Here is a 21,000-nt window from a genome sequence, read left to right as displayed (position 1 = left end):
TAAATAAGTGAATTCAACATGTTTGGATTAAAATATTCTAAATTGATTAATTAATTAATTAAAGTGCAATTAAAATGTATTTGAATACATTGCTTCGTGTAAATACATACTGAGCTTACCTATTAAAAATGAAAATATGATCTAATACTGGAAAATAAACTGTGGAATGGACTACATGTTAACATAATAAAAGAAACAAATTTCACAGAAAATTTGAAATATACCTGAAAAGTTTCTAATGTTAGGCCAGAAGACACTACAACCTGATACCTCCCAGTAAAATAACAGCTTGGACAGTAAAGAAAAGATTAAAGTGGATGTTAACAGTTGTGAGAAACAGAGGTCTAGAATTATCAAGTCAGCCAGTCAGTGATGAGAGGGCCAACAGTGCCCTGTGTAGGCACACCAACGAAGTGGACCTCAAAAGTCCTGTTTTTCATCAGCTTTATGGAAAATTACTGACAAAAGTGGGTTTGATATATGCTCTACATGTATTTCATAATAAATTACTGTACTTGTACCGCTCTCGTCAGCCATAGAGCATGGGGAGGAGACCACGGACAATAGTTTCTCTTCCGAAGACAAATTAAACAAATTTATTCTGAATGTGAACATGTCTTTGTTCAAATTGTCAGAGACCTTATAATAAAATGACCCATCAGGTGAGAAGGAGGGTGATTTTTTGATGGATATGTTTGTTCTTACATTGCTTGTACATCACACTTACCTCTGATGGGTGTCAGTGGCGCTGGACTCTGGGACCCAAGGCCGGGGCTGCTGATGTGGTTGTTTAGACTACTGTGAGCGTGGCCCACCTCTTGCGTGTCACTTCCCAACCGCTGGGGAAGAGGGGGCGGCGTCTCGGGGGGGAGGAGTGGGGGTGGGGCAGGTAGCGGGATGTCTGGGGCACTCTTTGCTCGGTCTTTCTCCTTGACCCCTTCCTTGTCCCGGTCGCCCCCTCTATCCCTGCTGCTGTCCTTCCTGGGTTTGATCAGGTTGACTAAAGCTTTGGCTCCAGACCACTGACTCCTCCTGAAAACACACAGCACCAATTAAATCTGTTGTACTGTATATTGAACTTCAATATGTGCTGTGTAGTGAGCTTGTTTTTAATATATAGATTTTTAACTAAACAACTGTAACACACTATATGCAAAGGATGTGTAGTACTTTCACATCAGTCCATACAGAAATAAAGTTAACATTTGTGTTGAAGACACTAAATGTGAAAAGTCTTATGAAGTGACAGTAAAAAAAAAAAATTTAAATAAGGAAAAATAATGCATTCAAATAAATAAATAAAAACATTGAATCCTATAAGTGTAAGTATAAGTGTTTTAAAGTCCTGCAGTGTAAAAGGTTTAGTACATGCAGGAAGTTGATGTTGTTATATATGATATTAATCAGCTTGAGGTAATCTTTTTTGGCTTTCTGTATTTGTACAATCTATGATCAGTACTATGCCAACTGTAAAGTGTGTACAAGTGTTCAACATACACTATAGTACTCCTATTTCCCAGCACAAATTCTAAACATAAGGTGCAGTTAATGATGTAAATATCACTTTTTAGGTGTTGGGTCGTAGAACTTGTATTGGTCCATGATCTTTTCTTCTAGTTTCTCCTTTTGCCGACGAAGAGTATTCAACTTGTCACTGATTAGAGAGAGAGACAGGCAGAGAGAAGAAACAGAAAAACATGAATTGAATTTATATTATTGTTCTATTTCAACCATTCATTAACAGTTTCAATATCTATGTATTCAGAATTTCTAGATAAAGACGGGTTGATACTTATTCAATGTAACTGAAAAAATCTGGCTGTCTGAGATGGAGTCTTCCTATTAAGTCTCTGCCAAAAACATACTTTTTTGGAAGGCATATTCCTGCATTTATATGATCTGCCAGGTTATTCTTTTTCGTTTAACTCTAATATTATTACCATTATTATTTATGTCGCTCCTTCTGTATTGTTACCAATTATTTTCTTGTTATGCAGCACTTTGTATTGAACAGTGTTCTTTAAATTAAGTGATTATAATTAGATCCTTTCACCCAATTCATAAGGCATGGCGGCGAATCTCGATGTCTTGCAACTAGCGATGACTTTTTTGCTCCAATTACTGTCAAACTGTATTTGAGCCCACCCCAAAGAGTTCTTTATGCAAATATGCTTAAGTACTCATAGCGCCCCCTAGCTGTGACAGAAAATACCATGTTTTATACTTTGCCATTCTACATCTAGCTTTTTCCTGTGATCAACCTCAAAGTTGGTCAGGGAAACCTTGAGACGCTGGTGACGCCATGTTATGTCACCTAAGCCTTTACATCGAACCACAACGGCATGCATTTCGATGGAACGCCAATAAACAGGAAGTGGCTGTAACGTCACTGGTCATTCTCCAATCTGCTTCAAAATGCACATTGAGAGTCACTATGTGATCACAAGGGCAAAATTCATCAGCTGAGGCAGAATGGCCCAACAGCGCCACCTACTGGAAACTGCAAGTAGTCTCTCTTGTTCAAACTACATTGGAATAACATATGTTTTACAGCCAACTCAAGACCTCAGATGAATTGTGAGACATGATCAGTGAGCATTCTCCAGCGCCAACCGATGGACATGGGGACACGGTCTGACATCTTTCCCGTTGAGTTTCGAGTGAATGCCTTTTCGTGGGGTCGACAGGGGGGACGTGGCCACCTCGGTGCAGTCGCCTCGCTTCCCCTCCTCGGGACCGCACCATACTTGACTAAATGTCTAGTTATTATTATTATTATTTTTACTATTATTATATCTGATGTGCCACTAACTCCAGTTTGAGTTGCAGGTGTTGCATTATGTGTACTTACATGTATAGTTTCTGCTCCTGGTGATAGAGCTCTTTGCTCTCCATGCTCCTCTCAAGCAGGGTGTGGTTCTGCTGACTCAGCAGGTTGATCTGACTCAGGAGGTGGTGGTTCTCCTCTTCCAGGTTCCCTTTCAGTCGACTCAGCAGCTAAACACAAGATAATAAATTAAACATTTAACAAATACAAAACAGAACGTTGTATGCCTCATTGGCCTGCGTTAACTCAAGGGGAGTAATAAGATTCTCTCTTTCAGCTGGTAGGTGTTCTGCCTCTTGTTACGACAGCAGAGTGCAGTGCATCACTAATAATAATCCCCTCTGCAACTTCTATCAAATATTTGTTCCTCCATGAAAACACCACATTTTCTGAAACTAAATCATATATATACAAAAATAATTATATCGCCCAACAAAGATTATTATTAATTAACCTAAATTATTTCACCTTGAACAAAATGTCTTACTTAAACTTTAAACTGTATAACTGACTTTGATGGCAGCTACACCATACATGTGCAAACCAACAAAGTCAGTTCAGGGTTTTATGACAAATCTTCAAAATGCATTTGTTTGGCCCATTAAGGCCTTGTTTACCTCACAGTGGTTGTCTAGTTTGGTCATGGTAAGATCCAGGCCCTGGTGTTGTTCCATCAGTGAATCGTATTGTGCCTTCCATTGACTCTCCTCCAGCTGGGCAGAGCTTAATGACTTCCTAAGTTCGTTCATTCTCTGCTGAAGTCCTTCACTCTTCTCTGAGTGCTGTGATTGGCTCTCTGTCAATCTAACAGGGGGGGAAGTCAAAATTAGGGGAGCACTGCAACAATATAAGAAGAAACCAACTCCAGCATATTTAAAATCATTAGCTAACTGTACTCCCAGGTCCTTCTCTCACCTTATCCACACTGCATCTACACTGTACCTGAATGTGACCATTTCAGTGCTTACACCTACAGATAATAACGTCTTGGCTTCTTTGGAAACCTGAGAGCTGAAATGATCAGATTACATGATGTTGGTTTTCAACATATCACTGTATGACAGTGGTGATCGCACAGTCCTGAACAGAATACCGCACCTGACCAGTCATGGTAAATCCTAATTATCTACAACCTTTTATTTAATAATAATCATAGTGGTGCCCAAGGATATTGTTTGACGAATATACATTTAAATCAGGACCACTAAAGTCAAAGAAAATGATTTGTAGGCAGAAAGAGTAGGAAGCCTCGAGCGGCTTAAAAAGAGCGCACAGTGTGAGAGCTCAGTTGCTGAGATTTGCTGCTCTCAGCTAATAAACATGGTTTGTGGACTGAACTTGACTTAGTGACCTGCCTGAACAAAACACTTTGCTCAACAACAGTCAAAATGTGTGTTACCACAGTTCACAACACACAACAGACAGATTAAAGATAAACAAAGAAGAAAAAGTGTTTGCATTGAATTCAAACCATGACATATGTCAAAGGAGACCCTTGTGCTTCATCATTAGACGATCCCTTCGGCTAGTGGACCGAGTGTATTTTGTTTCCACAATCTGAGAGCTATTTATTTAAGTCAATACATTAGAGGCCATTGACAATTAATGCAGTGAAGTTGAAATATTCACCAAGGTTTTAATTGTACAGATAAAAACTGAAAGAAAAATTACAAGACTCACATTAACTATTAGTAAATATTTTCTGAAACATTCATTTGATTTTACATTTACAAAGTTAGGACATATTGCTACAGTATATAGAATACCAAATACTTATTATTACTGTCCATTTTTCGTAATGATCTCTGGGCTAAAGAACCTGTGATTCAGCAAGCATTTGAACAAATACTTTACATGAGTTTTGAGTTTATTGATGAGGCGTTTAGGGAAGTAGTGTGGCAATTTATGTCATCGCATTCTGCAGTGTTTTGTAAGAAGAAGTCTCTGAAACCTTATCATACATTTATCTGTAATTTTCGGATAGTTTTAAGAAACGATTAAGAAAAAGACAATAATTTGTTGCATATGAGCTCCTCAGGCAGGTCAATCCACTCTCCTTGGGTGTCCTAAATGCAAAAGCAACTTCTCCACTAGGCTGATGGTGACTATGACAATACAGTACCTGTCCACTTCTGTTTTTAGCTGCAGATTCTCTTGCTGCAGTAGCCGATTCTTCTGGATCTCTTGGTTAAGTTCTTCCTTCTCTTTCTGACCATGCCCTGCCTGTTCATCCCACTTCTCCTTCTGCTGCAGCAAAACGCAATGCCTGCAAAAAGACGCACACAGACAGACAGGGCAGAGGTGTTTTTTCTACTTGATGGGAACTGTCATTAGATCTTGAGTTGTTGTCTTGGTTATACCATTTATATATAAAAATGTATACATTGATTCAGTGTTCTGTGGGAGGACTGTGAGATCAAATAATTGTCAGACCTTCTATCTTGATACTGTTAGTAGGGTTTGTTATAAACTTACTTGCTGTGCAGAGTCCTTTGTTCACTCTCTAGCGCCCTCTGTTTGTATTTCAGTGCAGCGTGCTGACTGATAAGCTGCTCATACTCGTGCGCTTGCCTCTCATGGACGCTCAGAAGGCGTTCGTGGTCACTGAGCACACTTTCCCGAGCCCGCCACGCCTCCTCACGCTGTCGCTGCCACGACTCTACCTCTGTCTCCAAGGCAGTGACTTGGCCTTGCAGCACAGCATTCTGGGCCATGAGAGATGCACTCTGGGAAGAGAGTGTAGAGTTCTCCACCTAATTGATCAAATAGAAATCAATAGTAAAATAACAACATAATCAGAATGAGCTAAAAACTAAATTTTTCACAAATTTGTCCAAATTGTAGAATATACCTGCAGCTTTGCAGTCTGTGTGTGTAGGGATGAGTTCTGTTCCTGCAGTGTGGTGGTATGTCGCTGCAGCGCCACTATCTGGTTGTTAAGAGAATTGTTCTGGTTCTCCAGCTGTTTAAGCTGCTCCTTCAACAGAGTGGTCTCTGTTTGAAAGGAGGCATTCTGGGGAAAATAATGATACCACAGACATTTAATAAATTTATTCAACTAGAAATGTAACAGCACATCAAGTCAATCATGTGGCTGCGGCAATGCAAATATTTTATTCAGACATTATTGATTACTGTAGGAAGGTTAGAAACGTTTCTGTAACAAATATCACAAGACAGACAAGAAAAACACAATATTTAAATTCTGAGGAAATAGGCATATTACCTTCAACACAACTGTAAAATACATCACTGGCTGATAATGTGTCACTCACTTTCTTTTCCACATCAATAAGATGATCTTTGATTCGTAGAAGCTCAGCAGTGGCTGACCTTTGACCCTGGTCAAAACCGAATCGCTGCTGGGAGATTTGGTTTTCTTCCTCCTTCTGTTTATGACTCAGGGCAGAAACTGTCGTGTGACCCTAGACATACAAACACACACACATACATATCTATATGTTTAAGTAAAGGATAGTTTATGATGCATATTTATAAATATAAAATATTGCAAGACAACAAAGTAGCTTATTGTAAATTATATCATTCACAATTAATGTGGCAGAATAATGCTGTCAACATAATGTCATTCTTTGACAATAAGGCATTATACTTTAGTGCATTACACAGAGCCTATTTAGTTATTTTTGTATGTCTTCAGCAAGATCAAATTTTGTACAAATTAATGCTTTTTCAGTTTCACATAACAATATAATATATTGTCCACCAACCAAGTTAACACTAAGATTATGCTGCTGAGCTGCTGATACCATTTATAGACAAGTACAACGCATCAATTTCAGCTGTTTGGGGCGAAGTTAAATTAATCAGAAGGAGTTAAACCTCTTAGTTTCTCATTAACCTGTTACTTAGTCTCATTAAAGCTGGAGTTAGGGACTTTTCCACATGAAAGACCAGCTGTCACATTAAAGCACTCCCTAAATGGGTTCACACAGTGCTGATTAACCTGATCAGCATCATGCAAATCTCTTTGTATTTCACAGTATAATAAATCTGGTGCCTGTGGCTACATTCCCACGTTGGCACACTGGTAGTAAAGTACTTTGTGTGAACAAGAAATTATATGTTTGTCGGAGCTGAGGAGCAAAGATAACCACAGCGACTAAAAAGGCTACAGCAAGTAGGTGAATGGTGGGAAAACCAAGTAAGTGATGTGCCAGATCTCAGTATTAATGAATACAAATAAGGAGAAACAGAAAACCACATTTTCCTTGTTTGACAGCACTATTTATGCCATTACTCTTGATTCCAAAGGGGAGACATTTCCACAATCCTGGTGGATTTGACAATGCACTGCTTTAGCACCTAGTTAAAGCTGCATATTCTAATCAAGAGAACTGAGTGGGACAGGACAGGGCATGCACAGTAGAGTTTGGTAACAATATCTGTTACTAATTGGGCACCCATTCGTAAGTTTGGAGCTGGAGTGTTTTGGTTTATTAAAAAAATCCCAAACGATACACAACTCTAATGCAAAGTGGGTCCTTACATTAGCTCGTTCAGCACGTAACGTAGCGTTGAGTGTGTGGCTCTCATGTAGCTTCTTTTCCAGAGTGAATATTTTCTCCTCCTTAATCTTCATTGTCTGTTGGACAGTTTCCTCCAGCCGAGACTCCAGCAGCCTGTACCTGCTGACACCCACAAACAAACACACACCATCAGTTAAACAAATAATTATCCATTCACTCATAACATTAATACTGTAATGGGGCGGTCCTCAATTAATCTCTCTTCACAGTCACCCAAGAATCAAACTGAACTCCGTACACGACTGTTTGCTATCCTGGCTCCTAAATGACCCAAAATGTACACATCTTCCACCGCAAACTAAAAAAATGCCTCATCTGAACTATACCTTGAATAAAATAGAAAATACTAACTACTTTTTAAACTAATAATTTAATAGCAATTTGTATTTTTTGCTTTATTTTTGAAGAAATTGTACTTTCTTGATTCTTGTTGTTCTTGGTTTGTACCCTCGGGGTTGAATGCACTTATTGTAAGTCGCTTTGGATACAAGCGTCAGCTAAATGAAATGTAATGTATATATGAGAGAAAGAAACCTGTCTTCCAGGGTGTGCTCCTGCTGCAGTAGTTTGTCTCTGTTCAGTCCAATCTTCTCCAGTTCTTCATTGAGTCTTTCTAACTCAACACTCTGCTGCTGAACACTCAACTTCTCTGACACCAGCTCCTGCAAAAACGTGTGTGATACACAAATATGAAACTCTTATCTTGCTTCGAAAAATGTATACTGTAGATTCATCTAAATGATTGGCTAATATTCATCTTGTATTTACAAAAAGATAGAAACCAGTCTGTGTTATTTACGGTGCACTATAAGTGGTTATATACATATCTATTGCAGAGTAAGTCTATACTGGTCTATAGAGATTTAATGTTTCCCCTAGGATTTATTTAGCAGCAGCAGCATGCTGGCTTACCCCTGCCGCCAAATAATAAAGAAATTAATGATAAAATCAGTAGTTAGTATGATTGTTATTTTTCATGCTATCCACAACAAGACCTGTGTAGTGAAAAACTCTAATTATAGCCTTTGAAGTATCCGGGTGAGCCCGCAGGCAGCGCCACTCTTGGCAGCACAACTGCATCCAGATGCATTACTTGGCCAAAGCGACGCTCCTCCTCTGCTCTTTCATAATCACTCACACGTCGAACTGATATATCATATTTATCAGGAATCTGGATTGTTCCAGTCACTTAAACCCTGATGTCTTGGTTGTTTGCTTCACGTCTCGTGTTATGTGTTTGGCAGGTGAACTTTGTGCGGGCAAAATGTTGGACTTCTTTTTCCCGATGTGTTTAAATACGTGTCTCATAAACTCTTGAGCGTAGGTAAAATAAGGGCAGGTAAGCGGGGGAGTGGGGACATGCGGCAGGGTAGTGACGTATTAATAATTTGCTCCTGAAGCAGAGGTGGCATTAATTTTGAACATAGAGGAAACCCTGAGATTGTGAGCTTACTCATACTAGCCGTTGGAAACATTCATTGATAAAATAATTTCCACGAGGTAATCTTTTTATTTGAGGTTTGGATCATTTCACATGTGCATTCTAAAGAATTTCCCCAGTTGTCAAGGGAAAGTTTTGACAGTGACAGTCAGAAACTAAATGATCTGTGTGATGAGATTGGTTAAATGCCGATGATAATGACAAGATTCAAAATGTTCCCCATGGTTACTCCATGAATAAAAAAATTATAACCATTTGTAGCCTTGAAGTTTTTCCTCTCACCTCTCTCAGTGTAGCCAGAGTTCTCTTGTCAATAGTCGCCTGTTTGTGTAGATCCTTGTTCTCCCGCTCCAGCTCTTTGGCTTTGACTGCCACCTCCTTCAGCCTGTCCACTTCCTTACTCAGCGCTCCGCCTTCCTTTTCAATTGTAGCCAATAGTCTTACCCTCTCCTCAAGTTCTGTCTCTTTTCCCTCCAGCAGAGTTCTGATCTTCAAGCTCTCCTTCTCAAGGTGCTTTCTGCCCTTCTCTGACTGCTCCAGGTCCAGTTGTAGCTTCCTCCTCTCCTTGTCTCCTTCCTCCCTCCTTTTACGCTCCTCTTTCAGGTCCTCTACTTCCCTTCTCCATTCCTCCATCCTGCTCTGCGTCTCCTGTCTCTTCCTCTCTACCTCCTCCCTCTCATCTTTACTCCTCTCTAGTTCCTCTTCTAATCGATGCTTCTCCTGATTCAGAGTTGCCATGTTCACCTCCAGCCTTTCTGCCCTCTTCCTCTCTGTTTGTGCCTCCTCTCTGACCTCTTCAAGCCTCCTATTCAGCTCCTGTGTCTCTCTCTGGATTTCTGTATGCTCCTCCTGCAGGGTAGCTAGACGAGCGGATGAGGAGCGCAGGTTTTCCATTGAGCAGCGGAGGTCAAGGTTCTCTTTTGACAGCAGGCTGTTCTCTACCTCGTGCCTTTTCAGGTGCTGCAGCTGTTGCTGGGCTTCATCTGTCTCCCTCTTCAGTCGGTGCACCTCCTGCTCAAATGAGGACACCTGTTTCTCAAGCGCCTCTGACCGCTCGCTGCATGCCCGCAGAGACACCACCTGGGGGCAAAAAAAGGGACAACTACACTTTACAGGCGTTGTTGTGGTAATAAGATTAGTTTTCAATTACGAATACAGGAATAAATAAATACATGTATTATTATTATTACTTCTCTGTTCACAGTGTCCCTGCTCCGCTCCAGCCTTATTGCCTCTCTCTCCGCCTCCTCGCACCTTCCTGCCTTCTCCCTCAGCCGCTCTGCTTCCTCATGTGATACTTTGAGTTGAGTTTCCAAGCTGGCCAATCGGGAGCTGGTATCGGTGATGCTCTGGTGCAGTAAACGGTTGTCTGTTTCCACCTCACGGACTCTTGCCTCACTGTTGGACTGTGCACGCTCCTGAAGGGACATCACCGCATCAGACAGGTGATGCTTCTCACTCTCCAACTCCGAGATCTGATTTGAGAACAAAGGGGCAAGGGCATCAACAAAGAGTGCGTTTCAGTCTCATATTCTATTGAGAGAGTGTGCTGTGTGATATTTACCAGCTGATCCTTCTCTGCCCTCAGAACATGCATATCTCTCTCCAGACTCTGCTTTTCCTTCAAAATTTCCTCCCCCAGAGATTCCATGTCCTGATTTGTCAGTCTCTCCTGGTCCAATAAGCCCTGCATACGCTCCAACTAATAAAAAGATAAAGATACCGTACTTATTGGTAACAAGTTATAGAGAAAATATGACCAGTTTTTCTCTGTAATAGTAACAAACTATAGTTTGAAGCAAATCTCGATTGTCTGCATCTTTTTCTTTTATCAAGTAATTGTTATTTCTTCCTTGCTGTACAAATAGCTCGCCCACACCCAGGCCTCCCACCTTCTTGCTCAAACTCTGGTTCTCCCTGTCCAGCTCCTGGGTGTAGAGCTGCTGCTCCTGCAGGAGGTGATTGTCTTCCTTCAGTCTGTCTATAGAGGACTGGAGCTCCCGGTTTTCCTTCTCAAGCTTCAACACTCGACTGGAAACACACTCGTTAAGCTCATGGACCAGTGACTTACGACCTGCAGCAGAGAAAAAATTACTTTGGTTAGGACAGGATATCGAAAATATTTCTGGAAACACAAACTGAAGAGCGTATAAGAGAAAATAGTAGAAAAGGATATTGGGCTTTTACTCTCTGTCTTAGTGTTGTCATGGTTTTTGCTCAGCTGCTCCAGCTCCCAGCCGAGATGAGCTGACTCGTTCATACTCTGTTTCTGTCCAATCTCCAGCAGCATGTTCTCCTCCACAAGTTCTTCCAGCCTCTGACGTTCATTGTCCCTCTCCTGCAGAATACACACACAAAAGATTAGCACATGAAGTCAATGTATTCTCAAACACTCAAACTAGAGGAAGAAAGCTGGTTCACCACACATAATTATAGATGGTAAATTATTTATCAGCTATCTTTCAACATTGCTGTGATAGGACTCAAAGCAAGTTAAAGGGATTGTCCACCAAGAAATGAAAATGCACTCATCATATACTCACCACTAGGCCGATAGATGGTTGTGTGAAGTGTTTGAGTCCACAAATCACTTCTGGCGTTTGAAGGGTAAACTTTGTTGCAGCTGAATTCTGTGGAGAATTAAAGTCAATGGCGACATACATACACTACAGACGTAATAAAACAACAGAAAAAACACAGCATGCCTTTATACTGCTAGTGTCGCGTCATCCAAGTGTGAAGGCATGTTGTGTTTTTTCTGTTGTTTTATTATGTCTGTGGTGTTTTTCGCCATGACTTCAACTGTATTGGATTAGGCGGCAACAAGGTTTACACCTTAAACTCCAGAAGAGTTTTGTGGAATCAAACACTTCACTCACCGCGTCATCGGCGAGTAAATGAGAGCATTGACATTTCTCTGTGAATTATCAATTTAGGAAAACTCACAATTAAATTAAGTCTTGAACATGTATACAGCTTCTTTGCTGACAGAAATGGCTGCTTTTAAAGTTTTGCATAATATATGAAAATCCTTATTATATATCAATAAAGTTGCAGAACATATATATTTGTACATAGAGAGGTACAGAATAATACCATTTCCAGATCGTGTATCTTAGATCGTAGTAAAAGGTTGTCTTTCTCCAGAGTGTGAAGTTTTTCAAAACGCCCCCTAGAGGCTGACAGCTGCTCTTCCAGCAACATCTTTGTCTCCATCAGAGTAAAGTTGTCCTCACGAAGCTCCTGCATAACCACACAAACAAACACACATTGTAAAACTAAACACACCGAAAATTAAATTATCTACAACATCAGACTAAATGTCTCCATTAATCAGATTTAAAACTATTAATCCTGTTGTGTTATAAGATAAGATAAGATACATTTATTGATCCCAAACACATGGACAATCACACGAAATGCAGAGTAGGGAAATTTGTCTTCTGCTTTTGTCCCATCTGGTGAACATCATAGGACACACAGAGCAGTGGGCAGCCATGCACAGTGCCCGGGGAGTAGATGTTGGGGGAGTAAGGTGCCTTGCTCAGGGGCACTTAGACAGTGGGGGTAGGGAGAGTGCTCTTTGGACTTTGGAACAGATCCGGGTGTTGTCCTGGCAGGTATGTTGTATTGTCACCGCAAGGAATAGAACCAGCGACCTTTCAGTCCGATGTCCGAAACTTTCTGCCCATAGTCCAATTATAATATGATGGTTAAGTGCACACTTGTGTGTTGCATGAAACTCTGACTGTACCTCTACTCTGGTCTTGTAGAAGTGAACATCATTGAGCTTTTCTTTACATCTGGTCAGTTCAGTCTCCAGCCTGTCCACCCTGGATGCTTTCTCCCTCAGAGAGTCCACTTCGTCCCGATACACTCGGGCTGAGCGAGCCTCACAAGATAGCGACTGATTCTGAACACAAACGCATTATTATATTTTTCATGAAATAAATTGTTCCTATAATAATAAAGAAATATAAATAACTATAACCAAGTTAACAAATGCAATATATAGTATAACTAGAATAAAGTATCATAGTATAATAAAGTACTGTATAATCTTCATTAAATATATATATATACACACACATACAGACAAAGTGGTAAGCTAAACTTGTCACAAATTGACCAGTATTTAAAAACAACCTTGAATTACCTGTTAAGGAAGTTTCAAAACCAAATATTTGGGATATTGGGTGGATTTCCAGCAGAAATGAAGTGTTGACCGAAATCACATTATCACTACAGCTAACTCAAAGAAGATAATGAAATAACAAAAGGGCGAAAACTCCCAAGAACATAGGAGAGCCCTTTCAGCGGTGGAGAGACCACAGAGCTGAAAAAGATGAAAAGCGACATGTATGCCTGTTGGGTGTGAAGCTTCTGAAGGACCAGTGAAGGGAAATGTGATTTTGTTTTGGCCTTTAATTCAAATATCAACTCCCCAGAATCACTTACCACTTACTTATTCAACAGCAAAACGCTGCCACTAATCGACTCTAACCCCTGTCTCGACTCCAACAAAACAAAGCATGTGAAGTGACGTGATTTTTCTCTCTTTTTATAACTGTTTCTCTCCATACCGATGTGTGTTACATACATGTCTGATATGTATAAAGGTGTCCTAACCTCTTGTTTTAGTTTCTGTAACTCCTGATCCAGACGCTCCCCTTCATGCTTTGAATCCATCAGCTGCTCGGTTTTTTCCTCGCTGAGAACACACACACACACACACACACATATAATTGAGTAGCTTCAATTAAAATAGATCAACCATTATGCTGTATAATCTGCTTCACACCAAGATGATTCGCAGATGGGTTGAAAGTCATTTAAGATATTAAAACGTCACAATAATGAGATAATAATTCTCATTAAAACTTAAACTCACTGTAAACTATCATTTAAGCCTTACTTTTTTGGGGTGAAATAATACAGATTATATTTTCTGCATAATTACTTCCGGTTGCTGTGTGCAGAGTGAGAGCATAGTTAATCTCCAAATACTTGGACTTTCTGAATGATTGTGATGGGTAACAATGCTTAAACTGAAAAATATGACCATGAAATACCATTTTAAAAAGGTCTGATGAGTATCAGATGGACTACACCAGATTGATTCATAGTTTGGGTTTAGGTCATTATGCAAACATCCAGGTTTTGACTCCTAAGACTTACAGTTCTTGTCTGTATTTGCGGAGCTTGGCCTTGGTATCAGCAAGCTCCACAGAGAGATGCTGTCTCTCTTCTTTGGTCAGAGTCAGAGCTGATCCTCCAACATTTACTCCCACACCTCCAGCGCTCTGCTCTCGCTGTGGGCTGCTCATGCCCAGGTTCCTGCATCCTTCCTGGGGCTGCTGACTGAACAGGTAATCCCTCTCCTGGGTCAAATCCAAAATCACCTGGAGGACAGATATTTTGTTTGCCTATTGAAATAATGCTACAAGAAGACGCTTTAATTTCAGCCTCATACCACAAAATGTGTTGATTAGTGTTAGAGTGGAAAATATGATGAAGCAGCATAACATCACTGAACAATTCAAACCTTAATATACCAAATATATCATATAAGAATGTAAACAATAATGAATATATTGCACGCTTAAACATTAACTCATTTCAATATGCCATATATATATATATATATAATAATTGATTAAATAACAATATGCCTGGTAGTGGCTCTTGTGTCTCTGTACCTCACTGGCTTTGTCCCTCTGGTCAATCAGTTGCTGTAGTGATGTAGCCATGTTACGGGACAGAGGCTCTAGCTCTTCACGCACAAGCTCTGCTCCCTCCTCCAGCCAGGAGAGGTCGAGTACATTCAGTTGGTTATGGGTAACCTGCAATATACACACACACAATATTGCTTTTTAAAATGAACTGTCTATACACTGATTGCTACTGACCAGCTGTTATTGTTTCATGCTGTATGGAGATAAAACAATGCAAATGGTTTGAGGCATTCATAGGACATTTCTTGGAGGTTGAAATGAACAGAAATAAGGGAACAATGTAACAACAGCTTCTACCCCACCTGACATGACAAGTATTTCATTACAACTAAAACAAGCTGCAATGCGCTAGTATAATCACATCAATAGCATCAACCAATGCATTAAGCTGGGGGTTCAACAGGAACAAAATAAGCAGCTGCACTGTACAGGAAACCTGCACACATGGATCACTAGTTGTATCTCTATACACCTTAGCTAACATAATATATCAGTGTTGATTAATGTTTACTTATTTAGTCCATAAAATGTAATTAAGCTCAAGTTGACATATTTAAATTGCAATAACTGTCCAATCACAAGTTCGAAAGCTGAAGATTTTTATTTTTGGAAGGCAAGAACCAGGAAACATTTGGCACTTTGCTCAAACTTTAAAAAAAAAATTATAAACGAAAGAAGTAATATGTTTTTCACTGCAAAATGATCAGCAGTAATAAAAGTAAATAACTGATCGACTTGTAGTTTAAACAGCTGCGCATGCTACTCTAAAGATTAAATAAATGAAGAGGGGGATAAAGAGAGGGAGGAGTGGCAGATCTGGGGTGTTTACTCCGAGCCACGGAGCCAATGGATACTTAAGGCAAATTCAAAATAATAGTTTCCAAATCCGCCAGTCTGCTGGGGTCTGCTGTGGTCTCTGTCACCGTGCTAAGTGTAACTGTGAACATCAACCGTGCATGCTCCCGGCACATTGTATCCACCTACTGTAATAGAATGTAGGATCAGGTACACATTTGCTGTGGCTAAAGGGGTAGAGCGGTCGACGGTGGTACGATCACCATCTTTTCCATCTGCATCCCGAAGTGTCCTTGGGCCAAATACTGAACCCCAAATTGCCTCTTATAGAAAAAACTAGTGCTGTCTATTGCTGAACTGTATGAATGTGTGTGTGCGTGCGTGTGTGTGTGAATGGGTGAACGGCACAAAACTGTACTGTAAAGCGCTCTGAGTTGTCATCAAGATTGGAAAAGTGCTAAAAAAATACAGATCATTTTCCATGTGTGGAATGCAAGACTGACCCTGACCCTCATTTTAGTAGAAGAGAACCATGAGTATGTACATGAGACCAGAACGAGTACGCAACTCTCAGCGGACATGGAAAACTGAAAATATGTTAGATCCTAAAGACTAGTGATGGAAATCTTACCTGTCCGACACCATGTCAGACAGGTGCTCCAGGAGCACCGCAGGCGTCACACAGAGTTGACTGTTTCAACACCTTAAAATCTCATTTGGTCATCAAAATAATTGGACAACCCTCTACCAAAACAAAAAGAAAAATCATGACCGGAAATGTGACAGAAACAAGAGACAGACAACATCTGCTATCTGAAAACAAAACCTGGTCAGACAACTGACTGACAGTGAAGAGGTCAAAGGTCACATCACAGGAGCAGATGGAGATCACAAGATGTGTTTGACAGCCTTGGAAGACATAGTGAATGTAGTCTTGATAAAAATTATTTTCCCATATGCTGTAGAGTAAGGAAAACACCATAACAGATATTTGAAGTCATGATCTACACCGATCACTGGATGATTTTATCACAGACACCAGACTCATGTGATCTACTGACCTCCTGGATGTGAGAGACGATGGCGGCCTGGGTCTCGATGTTCAGCAGTTTGATCTTCTCTATCATCTCCTCCTTACGCTCACACTGACCATGCATACACACACAGACACACACAGGGAGATAAATTGAAAAAGAAGCATATTCTATTAAAACTGTAATGTTTTTAATTAAGACAAAAACTCAAGGCTGTTGCCTTTACACTGGTGTTAATTATAGTTTAATGTAATATGTTAGTTGGTTTAGACTTGGTATGCTGAGTAAATGAACAACAGGAACAACATTTCAATGTGACTTTATCAGTCCTTCCATCCCTCTGGCTTTCCATTCATTGCTCCCTCATGGCCTTCCTCTTTCATGGAACCAGTAAGACCAGAACAGGGAGGGAGGGGGACAAAAGGGAGGGGAATTAGGAAGAAGGGGGTGAGGAGGGGAGAAACAGTGCAGCCGTGGGCAAAGAAACACAAGCAAAAGTGGGTTGAAACCATGGTTGAAACCCATTGGAAAGATGGAGAAGAGAGACAACAAAGAGCTGCATGAGAAAAAAAAACAGAGACCCCACCTCCCATATGTCTGGCCACTCCTCTTTACCGACAGGTAAACCGGTAAACCCTTTCTGGATACTTCTAACAATTACAACTTCATTTGTGATTACTAAGGATGGATTAAAAAAATTGCTGAATTTACACACCCAACCTAGTTGCCTTAAATAACGTATACAAATATAAGTTAATACAAAGTCATACTAGCTGCTGTGGTGCCCTTCAGCAGGACTACTTTGCTAAAATATCCAACATTTTCCTTCTGTAGTTCCACAATCATGATGACTGTTCTTACAGCAAATCATTAATATGACTCCATGTGTTTTTGAATACTGCAGTCCCACCCACATCCAGTCCCACCCTGCACCTTATCAGGACACACACTGAACGGCTGTACTCGGACATGCAAAACTAAACACACAAAAACTCGCTGGGAGACACTGGGTGGCACAGTTAGCTGCTGTGTTTGGGGCGTGTGTGTGTGTTATACCTGAACAGCACAGCCTAGTATCAGCAACAACATTCTTTTCAGTTCTTCCATGCTCTTGGCTGGAGGGAACAAAACACAGATACATTACATGCTGTCTATCAGAGGCATTCATATTCAACACTTGAAAAGTTTACAAGTGCTTCAATATTAGGAACCATTGCACAGCTGAACTAAAGTGAAAATAAAAAGTTACTTAAATAAATTTGTTAATAAAAAAATCTTTGAACGAGTCTTTGAACATTATGTTTTAAGAAATAATCTCAAGGTTGACGATGATGCCTGAGGCAGTTTTATAGGACACAATGCTTCAGCTAACATTTCCCTGACTACACTAGCTATAATTATTCATTTAGCAAGAAAAACAAATATAAGATGCAGTTTTCAACTCTGCAAAGATGCAGCAACTCAGTTATAATTTAAGTCTCCAGGAGATCGGTGGTGGAATGATGTCATGGCAGCAGAATCAAGAACGACAATACAAGAAGTAACATGAACAAAAACCGTGCAGATCTTGACAACTGCTGCCCTCACCAGTTTTTTGTAATTAATCTTTGTATGAGAGAAGATTTCAGGATTAACAGTAGGTGTATTGTACAATGTGTAGAACATGCGTTACCTGATATTGGATCCTTAGCTATGTAGAGGATGTTAGGAAGGGGCATGACTATTAACTGCTGTAAGTTCTCCTGCAACACAGATGGGGAGGTTGAGGAGTGGAGGAGGCAAAGACAGAGAACAAAGAGATTTGAATCTTACAGGGACTGTGATAACTGTGTATTAGAACATGTATATGGTTTGTATTTATATAGCACTTATCTAGTCTTAATGGCCACTCAAAGCGTGTTACAGTATAGTACAGGTCTCACTATCTTGCTCAAGATTCTGGGTAGAGGGTGGCTGCTTTACCCTCTAAGCAGCAGCCAATGCACCTGACAAAGTGAGGGACTTCAAGCTCAGTCAGATCAGCAGCCAACTTGGGGTAGGTCCTTGTTACAAATTAGATATCACTATACTTTTGTCTAATTCTGATCTTAAACAAAGAGAATGGCTGCATGTTTTAGATGGATAATATTTGAAAATGAACAAATCAAATTACAGTGTATGGCTATGTGTTTGTTTACTTATATCAACATTTAGACAAGGGTCTCCTTCTTAAATAAGATTCTTAAAGAAATCGGACCATGATAAGTTAGTCAGTGGGACATTTAACACTCATATCAGTTTTAACAGTTGCTACTTTTACTGCAGCTTGATTATTCCGGTGTAGAGGGACCCAAACACAGATTAGGAGCAAAACTGAAAGCGTCTGCTAAACGGTGCTCTAGTTATTACAAGAGTTGCTCAACTTTGACAAAGTTTTCTTTAGAAATGAATCAAAGTCCATTGACTAACTGACCCAGACTTGTGTGCTACATGTTTGCATGTGTGTGCAAGTGTGTTGGCCAGCAGCCAACAGGAAACACCCTGCTGTCGACAGGAGAGAGGGAGTGAGAGAGAGTCAGGAAATAAACAACCCTCTAGGAGGGAATGCTTTCCATTCCAGGACATCCTCTCCTGTCTCCCAAACGCACCTGACAGTCAAGAATATTCCAGACCAATTAAAATAAACTAAATATTTTCAAATATGTAAAAAGCAATCACAGAATAGAGTCTATCAGGGGAGGTAGGGGTAAAGTGTTGTCACCCAAATAAGGCAGGAGAATAACATAGAAGGAAATACGTATAAGCTTTACAGAAGGACACATGGTAGGGGGGATGCTAATGACTTCTGGCTGAGGAGAAGGAAAATGTACTGTTGGTTGTGTGTGTGTGTGTGTGTGTGTGTGTGTGTGTGTGTGTGTGTGTGTGTGTGTGTGCGTGTGTGTGTGCGCGCGTGCGTGCGTGCATGTGTATGGTGGATGGAAGGGCCTGGTACAACACACATCTGTACACAATGTCACACTCAGCTTCTAATCATAAGAGGTGTATCGAAGGTCACATGGGAGGCTGTGATGTTAAATATATATTTAAAAAATCCACGTTTCTTCAAACATTTTACATGACTTATATTCTAGTGTGAATATTTATCCAAAGTCACACCTTAATGAGATGTAGTCCTCTGGTCTAGAGTGTCATCTGCTAACCAGGCAAATAAAAGTTTACACCACCGTTCAACTGTATAGGTAGGGCAATAGCTGCAGATACTGTTACACTGACCTAAAACCAGGATGTAATGAGAGACCACGCCAGTCTCTCTGCCTCTCTCTCTCCCTCTCCCTCATACACACAGAGTTTGAATAAAACATGTGGGCTGGCTACCAGATGTCTATAAGTACCTCAACTGAAACCCACTGACTGGAAGCTTTGCCACAAAGTTTAAGTTTGTTTAACTCAGATTCATGACAGACAGGGTCAATAACAACCCTGAACTAACACAAATTATATCTAAGAAACCTTTCAAAGAGCAAGAGTAGATTCAATTTTTGCTTATGTTTTTTTTATGTTTTCCAGTCCACCTCAACAACTGACGGATAATGATTGTTGGTTAAAAAATGAATTTGAACAATAGATAGAGAAACAGCTTTGTTCTAATCAGCGACCCGAACATTACCCTTGTGAGAGGAAAAGTCATGTTGCCTTCTGAAGAATCAAAAGGGTGAGGCCACATGCAACACTCCATATAATTATACAGTAGGATTTAAAGTTAGCCAAGGCAGAGAGTTTGTGTGGTTCTGCGAGCTTTGTCGGCAGGACTGTTATAGTGAACCCAGACTGCTGTCCTGGGAATGACATATCAATCACAACATTGCCACAAGGTTAATGGATGCCCAGGAAATTTGTACTTAAATGTGGTAGAGAGCATCAATGATGCTCTTCCACATGTCTAATAATATATGACAGTTGAGTTGTAGTGATCATAATTTAAAAACACACCAGAAGGATTTCTAAGCTTTCGATTAACTTGTCCTGTCATGTTATTCGTCACAATAAATCGAAATGAAACTTTTCCTTTCATATTTTCAGAATTAAACTTTTAACACTTGCAATGACGCTATAGATTTATGCAAGGATAAATATATATATATCGTATGTATCACATATGGAAATATCAGCCCATACACATATGTTTAACTCAACACTGCGACGGAATATTTTGACAGTAACAAATCCACCAGCAATTTCTATCACAGTCATTACTGTGATTATCATCATTCTCTGAGCGAAGCGTGGTCAAACAGCAGAAATTGCTCTCACAGCAGGGCTACCAAACCAGGATCTTTGTCTGGTTTGAACAATTCAGTCAATATATTGTCCACAATAACTGTTGCAACAAAAATTGATACTGTACATCCCTGGGAAAAGGAACAATATTGAAGCTATATGAAAATGCAAGTTGATCAGCTTAAATACACTATTCTCTGTAGCAAATATCACCTGTACACATCAACACAATACCGAGCTGTCAATTACAATTGTTCTGTCTGTTTACATAAAAAAATACTCAAGACAGTGTGAATTAGGTGTACACCAATGTGAAATGTCTCTATTCTTTACATGTATGCTAGAGTGTGTGTTCTAGGGA

At 40.1% G+C, this 21,000-nt stretch overlaps 1 protein-coding gene across 5 annotated transcripts in view; it reads right to left on the bottom strand.

Annotated features, from left to right (window-relative positions):
* Positions 1–21,000, bottom strand: part of ccdc88c (coiled-coil domain containing 88C) — a 46,391-nt gene that overhangs the window by 12,834 nt on the left and 12,557 nt on the right. For 4 of the 5 annotated variants that reach the window (XR_008340101.1, XM_053435217.1, XM_053435219.1 and 1 more), the window contains exons 4-26: positions 18,055–18,124; positions 17,439–17,497; positions 16,410–16,493; positions 14,518–14,661; positions 13,997–14,220; positions 13,448–13,529; positions 12,573–12,731; positions 11,915–12,061; positions 11,006–11,156; positions 10,711–10,892; positions 10,383–10,520; positions 10,009–10,293; positions 9,101–9,898; positions 7,912–8,039; positions 7,338–7,479; positions 6,103–6,252; positions 5,679–5,840; positions 5,303–5,580; positions 4,950–5,093; positions 3,445–3,631; positions 2,852–2,997; positions 1,565–1,654; positions 728–1,032 (exon numbers count right to left, since the gene is read on the bottom strand). Coding sequence is in view for 4 of the 5 variants with exons in the window: in XM_053435217.1 (XP_053291192.1) it covers positions 728–1,032; positions 1,565–1,654; positions 2,852–2,997; positions 3,445–3,631; positions 4,950–5,093; positions 5,303–5,580; positions 5,679–5,840; positions 6,103–6,252; positions 7,338–7,479; positions 7,912–8,039; positions 9,101–9,898; positions 10,009–10,293; positions 10,383–10,520; positions 10,711–10,892; positions 11,006–11,156; positions 11,915–12,061; positions 12,573–12,731; positions 13,448–13,529; positions 13,997–14,220; positions 14,518–14,661; positions 16,410–16,493; positions 17,439–17,497; positions 18,055–18,124 (4,255 nt within the window). In the remaining variant the exon portion in view is untranslated. The remainder of the gene's footprint in view (positions 1–727; positions 1,033–1,564; positions 1,655–2,851; positions 2,998–3,444; positions 3,632–4,949; positions 5,094–5,302; positions 5,581–5,678; positions 5,841–6,102; positions 6,253–7,337; positions 7,480–7,911; positions 8,040–9,100; positions 9,899–10,008; positions 10,294–10,382; positions 10,521–10,710; positions 10,893–11,005; positions 11,157–11,914; positions 12,062–12,572; positions 12,732–13,447; positions 13,530–13,996; positions 14,221–14,517; positions 14,662–16,409; positions 16,494–17,438; positions 17,498–18,054; positions 18,125–21,000) is intronic. The other variant, XM_053435218.1, reaches the window with a different exon arrangement.

This window comes from Pleuronectes platessa, chromosome 11, assembly GCF_947347685.1.
Source record: "Pleuronectes platessa chromosome 11, fPlePla1.1, whole genome shotgun sequence".
NCBI lineage: Eukaryota > Metazoa > Chordata > Actinopteri > Pleuronectiformes > Pleuronectidae > Pleuronectes > Pleuronectes platessa.
The sequence above is the reverse complement of the archived record's forward strand: the minus strand, read 5'-3'. Positions and strand labels throughout refer to the sequence as shown.